Source organism: Plasmodium fragile (assembly GCF_000956335.1).
Source record: "Plasmodium fragile strain nilgiri unplaced genomic scaffold supercont1.39, whole genome shotgun sequence".
In the NCBI taxonomy this organism is placed as follows: Eukaryota; Apicomplexa; class Aconoidasida; order Haemosporida; family Plasmodiidae; genus Plasmodium; species Plasmodium fragile.
Window position 1 is genome coordinate 126,584 of NW_012192619.1, and position 12,640 is coordinate 139,223.

General features: G+C 38.6%; 3 protein-coding genes across 3 annotated transcripts in view; 1 reads left to right on the forward strand and 2 right to left on the reverse strand.

The window, feature by feature from the left end:
* Nucleotides 1-1,257: 1,257 nt before the first annotated feature.
* AK88_03434 (uncharacterized protein) lies at nt 1,258-2,322 on the forward strand (the record flags this gene model as incomplete). Its single annotated transcript, XM_012481051.1, has 1 exon — nt 1,258-2,322. The coding sequence occupies one exon, from the start codon at nt 1,258-1,260 to the stop codon at nt 2,320-2,322; it is 1,065 nt and encodes a 354-aa protein (XP_012336474.1).
* Nucleotides 2,323-2,584: 262 nt separating this feature from the next.
* Nucleotides 2,585-5,959, reverse strand: AK88_03435 (uncharacterized protein; the record flags this gene model as incomplete). The annotated part of the gene is made up of 2 exons (XM_012481052.1): nt 2,585-4,119; nt 4,921-5,959. 2 exons carry the CDS (start codon nt 5,957-5,959, stop codon nt 2,585-2,587), a joined length of 2,574 nt encoding a protein of 857 aa, XP_012336475.1.
* Nucleotides 5,960-7,129: 1,170 nt separating this feature from the next.
* AK88_03436 (uncharacterized protein) overlaps nt 7,130-12,640 on the reverse strand; it is a gene marked incomplete at both ends in the record, with an annotated part of 6,951 nt that continues 1,440 nt past the window's right edge. The window contains one exon of the mRNA XM_012481053.1: nt 7,130-12,495. Coding sequence (XP_012336476.1) covers nt 7,130-12,495 — 5,366 coding nt within the window. The remainder of the gene's footprint in view (nt 12,496-12,640) is intronic.

Consider the following 12,640-nt stretch of genomic DNA (forward strand, 5'->3'; position numbering starts at 1 on the left):
GGGTGCACACATTTGATCATTATGCTTATGTCCGCTTTGTAATGAAATGAAAGACCAATACGATTATTTTGTGATGCAGTAGGACGCAAAAACAAAAAAAAAAAAAAATACTGTTCGTTGTGCTGATAATCTATTATACAGATGTCACACTGCTCAGACGGGGGACGTGCAACCCCCTTTTTGGAAACAACTTCCATTCATTTCTTTCGTCAATTTGTTGTTGAAATATACGTAATCTGTTGGTAAGAAAAATTATGCGTTCTTGTCTGTTCCATTGTATTGCTCCATATAATATCTCAACAAGAGTACAGACGCGGAACGAAGAAGAATAAAATAAAGCCCAATTAAACACACTCAGTTTTTGCCTACCATGTAGTAAGCGAAAGTCAGATTTTCTTCAAACCTGCGGAAAAACAGCTACGCTGGGCCTATAGATGGCTTAAAAGATAATCACCGCGGATATATTATTCTCTCCCTTGCATACTATACATCTGGTGGTTCCTTCCTTCCCTTATTTTACTGGCGCATCATTATAAAAGTCGAACCTGTGTTCATCATTGTCACCTCCAAATTGGTTCCTTTATATGGCACAATGATTCGCACAACAAGGGTAAAATGAACAGATACAACGTTCATGCATGTATGCACACGTGTATGCAAGATGCTCCTAAGCGCCACTCTCGTGAGGGACGCCAACGGGGCAATCGTGTAAGCGTGCTGCAATGGTACCTTTTTTTTGTGGAATCGCTTACCCCGCTTCAAAAAAAAAAAAAATAAATAATAAAAATATAATAACAATGTAAGATGCAAAAAAGTTACTACAGCAAACGTGAAAACATCTTAATTTTAAATAGAAAAATGTGCGCAACCATTGGAAGGAGGGCAATTGTACAATGCAAGTGTAGCCCTTAGGATCAGAAAAAGGGGAAAAACTTTTACGCAGATGTAATGGAACACATGGGCGCACATATGTGACTGCCCCACTGGCTGACTAATGCATCGGAATGTACAGAACTTAGCTGCAGCCCCTGTTGGAATGAAACATTTGCGGCGCTAGGCTCCAAAGTACACACGCGAGGATACGACAAAGCGACGTTCAGTGAACAAACCTCCTGTTTTACCATACCTGCGCTGCGTGTGTATTCCTGCACGCTTGCATCTGCCTGAGCAAGTGCCGTCGATATCGGCGCAGATGAAGCAGTAGCAGTAGTCGCAGTATAGGCCTCTCCTCTGTGCGTAATTTTTCCATGGTAAAAGATGAACATTTTGTTGTGCCTAATTTGGATCCTTGTATACATAGCTGACGACAGAAGTAAGGCACATGTACAGTGCAAAGGACAGAATGACGTAAATAGAGCGAAGCAGACGTACTTATACAGCCTATTGAAGGGTAAAGTACAAGATCGATATGCACACCATCGGAATTTTCTACTTTATAAGAGACGGGCACTGTTCCATATACGCATACCGAAGAAGAATCTGGAGAGGCAGAACCTATTCAGCAATGATATCCGCTATAAAAAAATTAACAAATTTTTGGAAAATAAAAAGGCAAACAAGTTTTATTTACATATAAATAATAACAACCATGCAATAAAAAAAAAGAGGAATAAAAACAAAACCTTGCAACTGTTGTTTGAAAAAAAACAGTTGTTGCAAGAATATTTGTTCAACTTAAAATCATCCTTTATGGATAAGTATAGAAACACAAAAATTGTAACTAAGCTTTTTTTATCGTCCGCTTTACTGATGCTAACCCTTAACCTCATTGGATTAAAACCAGAAGACATCGCTCTACACGATAAAAGAATAATCAGAGCATTTGAATTTTACAGAATTGTAACATCAGCATTGTTTTATGGTGACATATCACTATACGTGTTAACAAATGTGTATATGTTATATGTGCAGAGTCAAGAGTTGGAGAAATCTGTGGGTTCACCTGAAACGCTTGCTTTTTATTTGTCTCAAATTTCTATCCTCTCCATAATTTGCTCCTACCTAAAGAAGCCCTTCTATTCAACAGCACTCCTGAAATCGCTGCTCTTTGTAAACTGTATGTTAAATCCTTATCAGAAATCTAATTTGATTTTTGGAATAAATATTTACAACATTTACTTACCCTATTTGTCCATCTTTATTGATATTTTGCATGCACAAGATTTGAAAGCTTCCCTGTCGGGGATACTGGGCGTGACCAGTGGGTCCATTTACTACCTTCTGAATATTTATGCGTATCAAAAATTCAACAAAAAGGTTTTCGTAATTCCGCGTTTTTTGAGGAATTATCTGGATTCTGTGAGCACGGACGATGTGCTCTAGTTTAGCCTTGAGGTAGTGTGTGCACTTTTTTTCTTTTTTTTTTGTTGAGTGGGGCGTAAAATATGATCAATTTCGCATTTGCCATGTTGTACTGCGATTTTTATTCCACTTTTATCTTTGTCTGTTTACCCTTTTTTTTCTGTGAGTTTCTCAATTTTTTTTCAGTAGAATGTGTTATTTTCTTTTTCCCTCCTATGAGGATTTCCCCTAGCATAATGTGTATCCTGGTACACATTAATGCATTGCACCTCTTCTTTTCTCGCTAAAATGCTTTGCTGTGATAATTAAATGGGAAAAGACAAACTCGGTGGTGCTCTTCACCAACTTTGTTTTTAATATACACATTGGAAGCAGCAGAATAAATGTCGCCACTTACAAGGGCTATCCGCTTTTTGATTAAAAAACATAATCCCATCACATGGTTATAAAAAAAGACATTTCCCACTATAGTACCATTTGCTATGTCGCTACTATTTGCGGAGTCACCACCTTTTGCGCAACCCTTCTGAACAATTACGTTAAATTGTTGTTCATAGTTAATGGCACGTTCCAAATTTCTGGATGCATTTTTCAACAAAAAAAAAGTTGGCTTCAATAAACTCCTATCATTAATGCGTTTTATGTATTTTTGAAAAAACGAATCAGCCAAAATAGTTTTGTTTAAACTGTCGCAATTCTCCAGAAACATATCGAGGTAGTCGTAGTTTACACACATGGTCAGTTGGTACTTATTTATAAATATTTCGTTCCTTGTTCTGTTTATTGCTTCTTGGCCTACGTAGCATCCTTTGTCTTTGGCCAAATAGTTTAACTTATCGTAGTTGAGGTCGAAGGGGGAGAGGTCTTTATATTTGAACGAGTCCCTGTCCATGTTGCCCTTTGCGCCATTTGCTGTATCGGACGCACTGGGCCCACCATAAACAGTCGAAACATGCGAATCGCTTGCGACTTCCTCCGTGACATCCCCAAAAAGCGGATCGTTTGAATACAAATTTTCGACGACTCCTAAATTCAGCTTCATATAGTCATACATGAAAGTGGCGGGCAAGTTTACCTTTTCCTCCTTTACAAAGCTGAGAAGCATTTCGCAGGGTTCCTTTTTATTCTCGCTGCTAATCTGGTCGATCCCCTCACTGGGCGTTTTACTCAAGGGGGAATGCACAAAATCTGTTGTCATGATTATGCTTTCCCCTTTGTCCCTTTTCTCGTCTATCAGCTTCTGCCCCTCCCTCTTCATTTGGTACATTCTATATCCTAAGTGATCATTTCTTGCATCCTTGGACAAGAGGAATATTCCTGGGTCATTGGAAAGAGTAGAAAGTTCGTCCTTCACTTTGGTAGCGGTATCTCCATCGATGCCCACAGCGTCGACTTTGGAAATTCCCCCCTGGAGGACACAAGCACTTGGCAGGAGCTGATAAACCGCGATGTTGGACATCTGGCTAAAGTGAACATCACATGCGAGCTTGCGCTTTTCCAATATGCTGAGCAACATTCTGCATGCTTTGATATTGCAATCCATGTAAAAGAGGCTAAAGATATTTTCTTCATGAGTATATTTTACATTGTATAGAAAACAGTCAGCCAATATTTTGCCATTGTTGTGTAAAAATAGGGAAGGCAATCCCTTCGTCCATTTTTTGTGGTTTACATTATGGCCACACAGTTGATACGCACTTGTATCATCCAGGCTGGATAGTACATTTTTTGGGACATTTTTGTATAAAGAAAAATCCTTTTCCGTTATTATTTTATTTAAATCGTTGGTTGTCAAGCTTTGTAGAAATCTGAAAGAGTCTGTTCCACAAATTTGCACGAGCGTCCTATTTTTTAATCTGCACAAGAGGTACTTATTCATTGAATTCAGCTTTTATTATATGCCAACAAATGGATGCGACTGTTTTGTTCTTTTTTTTGGGGGGGGTTCTTCCTTTTTGCGAGTGTTGTGCTAGCTATGGCTATGTAAATGTACATGTGCCTCCTTTCGAGTGATGGTAAAAAGTAGTTCACTTTTTTAATGCTCAGGTTGCATCAATTTTTCTCATTCATGCGTATAGAAAAAAGAACGTGTATGTATTGAACAGATCCGACGGCGGCAGCTTTGGTTTTTCCTCCCAGCAGCTGCATTTTTAAGAAATCCAAGTTGTGCAAGATACGCGGCGTGCGTAGCAGTTTTTTGGCCACGTACAATGGCTCACATAACACACAAGCTGCGAGCCCCCATTTCGGGCTTAAAAAACGCACGAACTGTGCGAAGTGCGTAAACTGCACAAACACTAGTGAAAGGGATATTTTGTTGAGCGAAAAATAGGAAAAAGAAGGCAGCGAATATATCTTTTTCTTCATTTTTAAATGTTATAAAAAAAATCACAAAAAAAAAGGTTGGCAAAAATAAGGCTTGAAAGTAGCCACAAAATGGATATGTTATATATATATACGCAGTACAAAAACACACACCTGAGCAGTTTTGCCCGACCGTTCATGCCAGGTCAACTTGTCAATTCTATATCTCGCCGATTTTACGAGTCATTTGAATGTCTTCACAACGTATGTCAGTTTGACCTTATTGTGATTTTTTCATTTTATTCCTTTTTTCACCTTTTTTTCCTTTTTTCTTCCAATCCCCTTTGCGGATGTGCAGGTTGTTTCTCCCCATGTGAGCGTCGTCCCTTTTGGCATACATTTGAGTAGGGCCTCCCCCGGCTTTGGACTCATGACCATTGCGACGGTGGTTCTGCTGCTTAGCAGCTATATCATTTGCGTGGTCGAAGAGGAAGCTGTGAAATTTTCTACTAGGTGGAATTGTTACCGAATTAATGGTCGTTAAATTCTTTTTACACATTTGAATAAATTTATTTAACAATTCAATGTTCATGTTTTTAAAAAAGGGGTTCTCCGAAATGACAATATTTTTTAAATAATTCAGTTCACATAAATGGCTTAAAATTGCTGCGTCCATAATGAAATTATTTTGTATATAAAGCTGTTTTAACGCGGTCATGTATACGACATCCCGCTGGACATGTGTTAATTTGTTATTGTTTAATCGTAACTCTTGTACACTTGAAAAATGGGAACCAAAACAAAATTCTCTCATTTTGTTAAAAGAGAGAGAGATTTTTTTTAAGTGTGTCATAACTTTGGTCGGTTTTGCAAGCGTTTCAATTTTATTGTTTTTTAAAATGAGGGTCTCCAAATTTTGAAGATTTGCTAAATTGGGAACTTTCTCAATCTCGTTATATGCTAATATTAACGTTTTCAAATTTTTCAATTCGCACACGCCATCCATTATTTTGATTTTATTGTTTGACAAATTTAGGTACACTAAGTTGGTTATGTTGCTTAGGTAATTTATGTTGTCTATTAAATTGTGTTGTAAAATGATTTGTTGTAAATTTAAATTCATTTCAAGCATCGACATATCTTTTATTTTGTTTTCACTCAAGTCAATTTTTTGCAAATTTTTCATTTGATATAATTCTTCACATTCTTCTATGTTTCTGTTTTTTAAAATTAGTTCTCTGCAATTTGATACATCTCCATTTTTGATCACAGAGGATATCTTTAGTATCGTTAATTTGGCTATAATTTCTTCGTCCTTTTTTCCTCTCTCCTCATCAAATTGTTGCTTTTCCATTTTGTTTCCATAAAAATTGTGTGCACGATGAGGGGATTTTCAGTGTAGTTGGCTATGTCTAGGAATGGACCTCCCACAACGGCATCTCACGGGGGTTGCAAAAATGAAAAAAAAGAAAAAAACAAGCAAACGCACAACCTAAATAAACTTGTGTAAATGTAGCCTTCCAATTTGCACCCCTCAGTTATACATCACAAAATAGAGATACCTTTTTGGAACATTTCCATTTTTGTTATCTACATATAAAAAAGAATGCAAAATGTCCTGTTTCTGCGTTCAACGGGATGGAGCAGCAGTATGCAACATTCTTAACTCGGCTAATAAATCGCCTTCGAAACGATGTATCGCCTAAGGTTTTCCAAGTACGTCACGTCAAAACGGCTAAAACAAAATGCTTAACCAATTTTTAATCTTTAAAATGAGCATCCACACGGGACAATGTTTCAAAATGTATGCACATAAATAAGCATGCACCACATTTCCGCAAAGTGCAAAAAAAGAGCCTACCTCGATCTAGTTTTGCAATTTTTATTTTATTAATTTCATGAGTTCTTTTTACGTTTGGTAAAAATGTAGAGAATATTTAAAAGAACTGTATTTTTATGAGCCAAAAAAAAAAAAGAAAAAAAAAAGGAAAATTTTAAATGCAACAATGAATGGGAGGTGGGCACATAAAATCACTCCAAAGGGTAAATGGATAAGGGTAAGAACGAACGCAGAAGCCCGAGGCGCGGGCGTACAAATTAAAACCCAAGCAAAAAGTGCAACAAAGTCGATGAACCAACCCCGAATCAGTGGCTGCAACGGCTGCGGCGGAATAAAGGCCCCAGTGCGTCGCAAGAGCGCAAATTTGTTAATTACCGAAAAGGTGCACCAACGGGGTGGGGGGTCAATCGGGTGAGAGAAAAAAAAAAAAAAAGGGGGCAATATTAAAATGTACAAATGTCGGAATGACGAAACGGCCAATTGAGCAGTGTGGCGGACAGAACGTCGCATTATCGAGCCCTTCCTACGTACACGTAGCCACGTCCAACGTGCACCTGGGTAGTAAGCCAAAAAATTCAAAAAGAAAAGCGCGTCCAACGCTAGGGAATAAACGTATGGACACGCACTTCAGCACCTGGGAGAAGCTTTCTCCAACGCGCCCGCGGAAATGAAGACTCCACCACCCTACACCTGTATGCGTGCGTACGATATGTAGTGGTAACTTCCGGACACATGCTTGTGCATTTTTTGGACGGCCAATTTATGATTCTTATCCATTTGGGGATTATTTTTCATTTCCAACATTTTGTGTTCGGCCTTTTCGATAATTTTCTTCTTCATGGTCTTTCTTCTTTTGAAAATATATTTCAGTTTGCGAATTCCCTTTAGTGACAGAAATTTCTTCCACATGTTATTAAAGACACTCTTGAGCGCCATATCAACTCTTTGCAGAACTTTAAACTCTGATTTTAAAACATTCCATAGGGCTAGACCGGCCATGGGTGCAAACAAGTAGGGTCCGATGGATGCGAAGAGACCAACGGAGAAAACACTCTTCATGCAAGCTTGTGTCGAGTTAGTTAAAGTTGCCTTAACCGCATGTTGGATACATACTTGTTTAGGTGGAGGGAGAGTAGACGTGTAACAACTGGCGGCAGGTCCCATTCCAATGTCACTGGCGTGCTGAGTTATATCCATTGCGCTCAGCATTGTGTATGCAGATAAAGTGCCCAGAGTCATGAACCCTAGTATTTCTTTCATCCTACTTTTTTCTCTTTCCTTTTGCCATTTACCTATGAAGTGACCAAAATATGGAGCTTGCGTGTAGAACATTTGACTTAAGTAAGGCAATTGCAATTCGCTAAAAATGATTTTGGTTAATTTGAGAGAAAATGCAGAGGATAGAGAGACTCCATTTGTCATGGCCTTCAATTCTTTCTTCATAGATTTCGGTAGCAAGACATCGAAGTAGTGCAGGACAGCATCCCCTCCGAGGATCATTTTAAAATCGTTTACAAAATTTTGGTCATCAATTTTGTTGCCAAATGCATTTTTAGAAAATTTGGATTCATAAGTATGTAAACTGTCTGGGTTTTTCAAATGTTGCAAAGCAAAAGTTGATATCGTTTTCCACAAAGCAGAACAATGATCAGCACACATCGAATTTTGTAATTCCTTCATTCTCTCTTCATTATTTAACTGGGCATATGCCGGGTTGATAGCCACCATTCCGGGGTTCCTAGCGACACTAAACGGTTCACGTAAGCGTCTGTCTGTGCTGATTTGCACTACATGGTCTACAATTTCGATGAAGGCTTCATTAATGAGCCAAGATTCATCTTCATTACGTAGAAGCTTATGCAACTCTGCCACTTTTTCTAGTAACATCATTGCCTTTTTCATGTTGATGGTTGCTCCAAACCAAATGGCATGTTCTACTTTAAAACTTGGTTTTCGCAGGAGCATATTTCCAAGGGAAACAATTTTTTTGAAAAATTTTCGAAACACTGTTTGTTTCGTTGGCTTGACCGTTCTGGAGAACATGATATTGTCTTCGATGTTACTTTCTAGTAGGTACTTACTATCCTCAACAACTCTGTAGATGAAGGAGTCTTTGTTATATGGATTGTCCGAAAGCTCTAGCCATATTCCTAAAGCCTTTGCGAATTCTTTATTTATGTAGTGATCCCATTTGTCATTTTGATTATAAATTAATTTGTTCTGTTGCCATTGTCTATCCTTTTCTTCATTTAATTCTTTTTGCTCTTGCTGTAATTTTTCCTGCTCCGTGACTTCTGCGCGTTCACTGCTGCTATCATTGCTGGCCTCCTTCAGTTCCTTATCAATTGAAAATTCCATTTTTTGTTGTTCAAGTTTTTCCGTCTTGTATTCTTCGAACCCTTTGGTGAACCACGTCGACATTAAATTGTCGGCATACTTTGCAAATCCCCCATCCGTAAATACCTGTTTGGCAAGCTCCACATTTCGGTGTTGATAAAAATTCATGTTTTTTGGCATATATTTGGCGTTTTGAATAATTTCTCTAGAAGCAATGGTATGAGTGGTAAAACGGATGGTGGTTAATATATTTTCCAGCAGGTTTGCAGGAATGTGTTGCAAGAGTTTCATCTTGGCAAGCGCAGTTAACAATCTCTTTTTTAGGAGTCCCTTTTTCATGGTCACTACAAGTTTTCTAAGTTTATGTGGTATTAACGCAGATGTAGAAGTTGCAAACTTCTCAGACATTGTAGCTGTTAACATTTTCTTCTTCTCATTGTAATAACTCTTGACTGGATTTTTTCTCGAAAGGGATGACATTATGAATAAGTTCACATAGAATAAGTTTTCATATCTAGCTATGTTGTTTAAAAATTTTAAATTATTTCCTCGTACGATAAATTTTAGTGGGGCGTTTGTTAAAGATTGCAATTCTTCTAACGTCTTCTTCATGGAGTCTAAATTAGACTTTGGAGATTTAGACAGGACACTATTTAAGTATAAATGATGACGTACGGATGACACATCGTTTAAGAAGAATTTTCTAATATTTTCGCTTTTCGTAAAAATGTTGGCATATTTGTCCACTAGGGCGTAGAAAACATATAGTGCTTTACTTCTGGTATTGTACTTGGCATCCATTTTGATTAATTTATCTTTTAATTGCTTTCCCCTCTTGATAAACTCATCGTAGACAAATTGAATTTTACTGTTTTTTTTCTTTCCCCCAACCTTTCTAACTTGTACATTTATCAATTCTCTATTATCATACCAGAACAGGTACTTATAAAAATCCGTGTACAAGTTCTGCTCAAAAATGAGGCTAATATAATTAGGATTGGGCTCTGGCTTGTAGGATGAATTTTCTATTTCGGCAAAGGTTCGTAACATATCAAAGGCTCTTTTTAAACTTCTCTGGTTTTCCTTATCCCCTTCGTCCATTTTTAGGATTTTAGGGTTATACAGTGTAGACTTTTCAAAATCACAGTTGAGGGGATTCTTGGCATCATTCCTTGGACATACCTGTGAGAATATCCTCACTGCATTGTGCGAAAACGAAATGGAGTTTTCATAACCGTACGCTTCACTGCTGTTAAAGACCTTCTGTATTTCGTGTACGTTTATCAAAGTATATGCATTTAGAATCAATTCTAACAAATCACAAGTTACTTTCCTTTCCCCTACATAGGTACTGTGTCTACCAGGTCTAGATTCGATAGGGATAAAGGTTATGTCTTTATTGAAAATTTTCGGGGGGCGGTAGTACACATTGCAAACTTCGTTGTACATGAAGAATGTGTAATCCGAGTTGGCCATCAACATGGTTTCTAAAGAATAAAAAGGTTTCACCCCCTGCACAAAGTAGTGATTGTACGAAAGGTAAGCTAAGGACAACATCAGCAGGTGACCCATTAGATATATGTTAGAAGAGGAGGCTATATAAATTTCGTAGTTTAGACCCACAGAGGATGATGCTTCTTTGCTGTATTTTTTCCTAATGGGTTGGATCAGTTCTCCTAAGGCTAAATTATGATAGTATAGTCTCTCTAATTGATTTACTCCAGGGTTGTTCACAAATACATGACAAAGGTATTGTCTTAAAATTTTGTTATACTTGGCACTTAACGGTTGCATTTCTTTATTTCTAAAGGAGTTAGCCTCTGAGATGAAGTTTTTATCTTCGTATGCGTCCCGCCCAAAGTTGGTATTTTTTCTATTCATAGAGTTATAAATGGCATTTAAAATATTATTGTAATTGTTAAATTCCACGGATTTTCTTTTTTGCAACTCGGTAATCATTTCGCTCCTTAATTCTTCCAACGCTCTGGAATACTCAAAGGAAAGGTTTAAGAAATCTCCTTTTTTTTGTAAAGGTTCATTAAGACGGCAATATTTATCTACCTCTTCTGAGAATTTAGGTCCTATCATTTTTTGTAATTCAATTTCATTGGAGCTCAGCGTATTTCTTTTATCTAAATTCATGTAATTTGAAAAATGGTAATTTACAGGTCCCGTTTGTTCTTTGTATTTTACGTTCAGTCCTTCCTCTGTCATTTCGTCTGATCCTTCCGATTTTGACATTTTCTCCTTAATAAGCATATCTTGTCCGTTGTCTACGTAAAACACATTGGAAGGATCTACATCTTCATCCTGCCCGTCAGATTCAGTTCCCTGTGATTTCTGCCCTTTTTTTGCATTCGCCATTTTTGCTCTAGAATATTCCCCTTTATTGAGATTTTCCTCAATTTCCTTTGCTCTCCGTTTAGCATGCGTATTGTCATACTTTATAATGATAGGAGTAGATCCGTGTTCATCCATATTATTATTATCACCCGATCCTGCGTTCTGTGTTCCGTAGTTTCCCGTGCCGGTGCCGTGCATCCTGGGGAATTCACCTGCATTTGTTCCTTTTACGTAAGCAATTCCGTCAGTTGCCTCCGTCAGTGGATTTGTTGTATTATTAGGTTTTAATGTTCTAACATCACCTGGTTTTAACTCATACTCGGTATCGTCAGAATCTGGATATGAAGCGTATGAGGAAGTGGAGTCTGTATGTCCTCCCGTTGGCTTACTGTGCACCCATGTTTTGTTTCTCATGCTATTGTTGTTGTTGACGTCTTCATTGGAGGAGCTATGATCGCTCGCTTGTTTATTGTTAATATTCTTAGGGCCATATCCCCCGTGCTGCACATTATATACTAATGGGTTGTTAATTCCATTACCGCCATAAATTCCTTGTCCGTCACCTGAATTAACAGGCCGTAATCCATGAATGTAATTTAAGCTTTGGTCATTACTTCCTCCATTAGTGTGCATGGGATATGTGCCCGTGCCGTTTGCACTTCCTGGGTGGTTTTGCCCGTGTCCGTCATGCCCCTGTCCGCCTTGCGTACCACCATGTTCCCCATTATCTAACCCATAACTTGTCGTCCCGTTTCCGTTGTTGTCATCGGGATGCTGGACATAGTATGGAGTTCCGTTTCCCTCATACCTTTCTGGTCCTGTATTTTTTTCATAGCCTCCTTCACCATGTGAAGGATTTGTTTTGTTTGCCCCTTCTTCGCCTGGTCCACCACCGTTTGTTTTTCCATGGCCTTTTTTTCCGAAATCTACATCGTACGTTGTCGGTCCAACTCCCTTATGTCCGTGGGGTCCAGATAAATTTTGCGCATCAGTTCCACTTCCATGTTGTCCATCGGACCATTTATTGTCTCCGTAGCTTCCTTCTCCTGGTGCTACTCCATTTCCCCCAGGGTGCACGCCATAAGTGCCCGGTGCGTGCCCGTCGGTACCTACCCCCTTTGCATCCCCAGGTCTGAAGTGTTTTTTAAAGTATTCTGGATATCCTGGTATGCCATTTTTTCCACCATGATGTCCTTTATCATCTCCAAGGTTTATATTTAGGTGTGTTCTGTATGTTGGATTTTTTCCTTGATTGTCACGTCCTCCATAGTATGCATTTCCACCCGTGCCATCGGGCCACAAGCCCGTTCCATCAGATCCACCATAGGGCCCATAAACTTTTCCATCAGATCCACCGTAGGGCCCATAAACTTTTCCATCAGATCCACCGTAGGGGCCGTAACCCTTTCCATCAGATCCACCGTAGGGGCCGTAACCCTTTCCATCAGATCCACCATAGGTGCCGTAACCCTTTCCATCAGAGCCACCATATGTGCCGTAACCCTTTCCATCAGA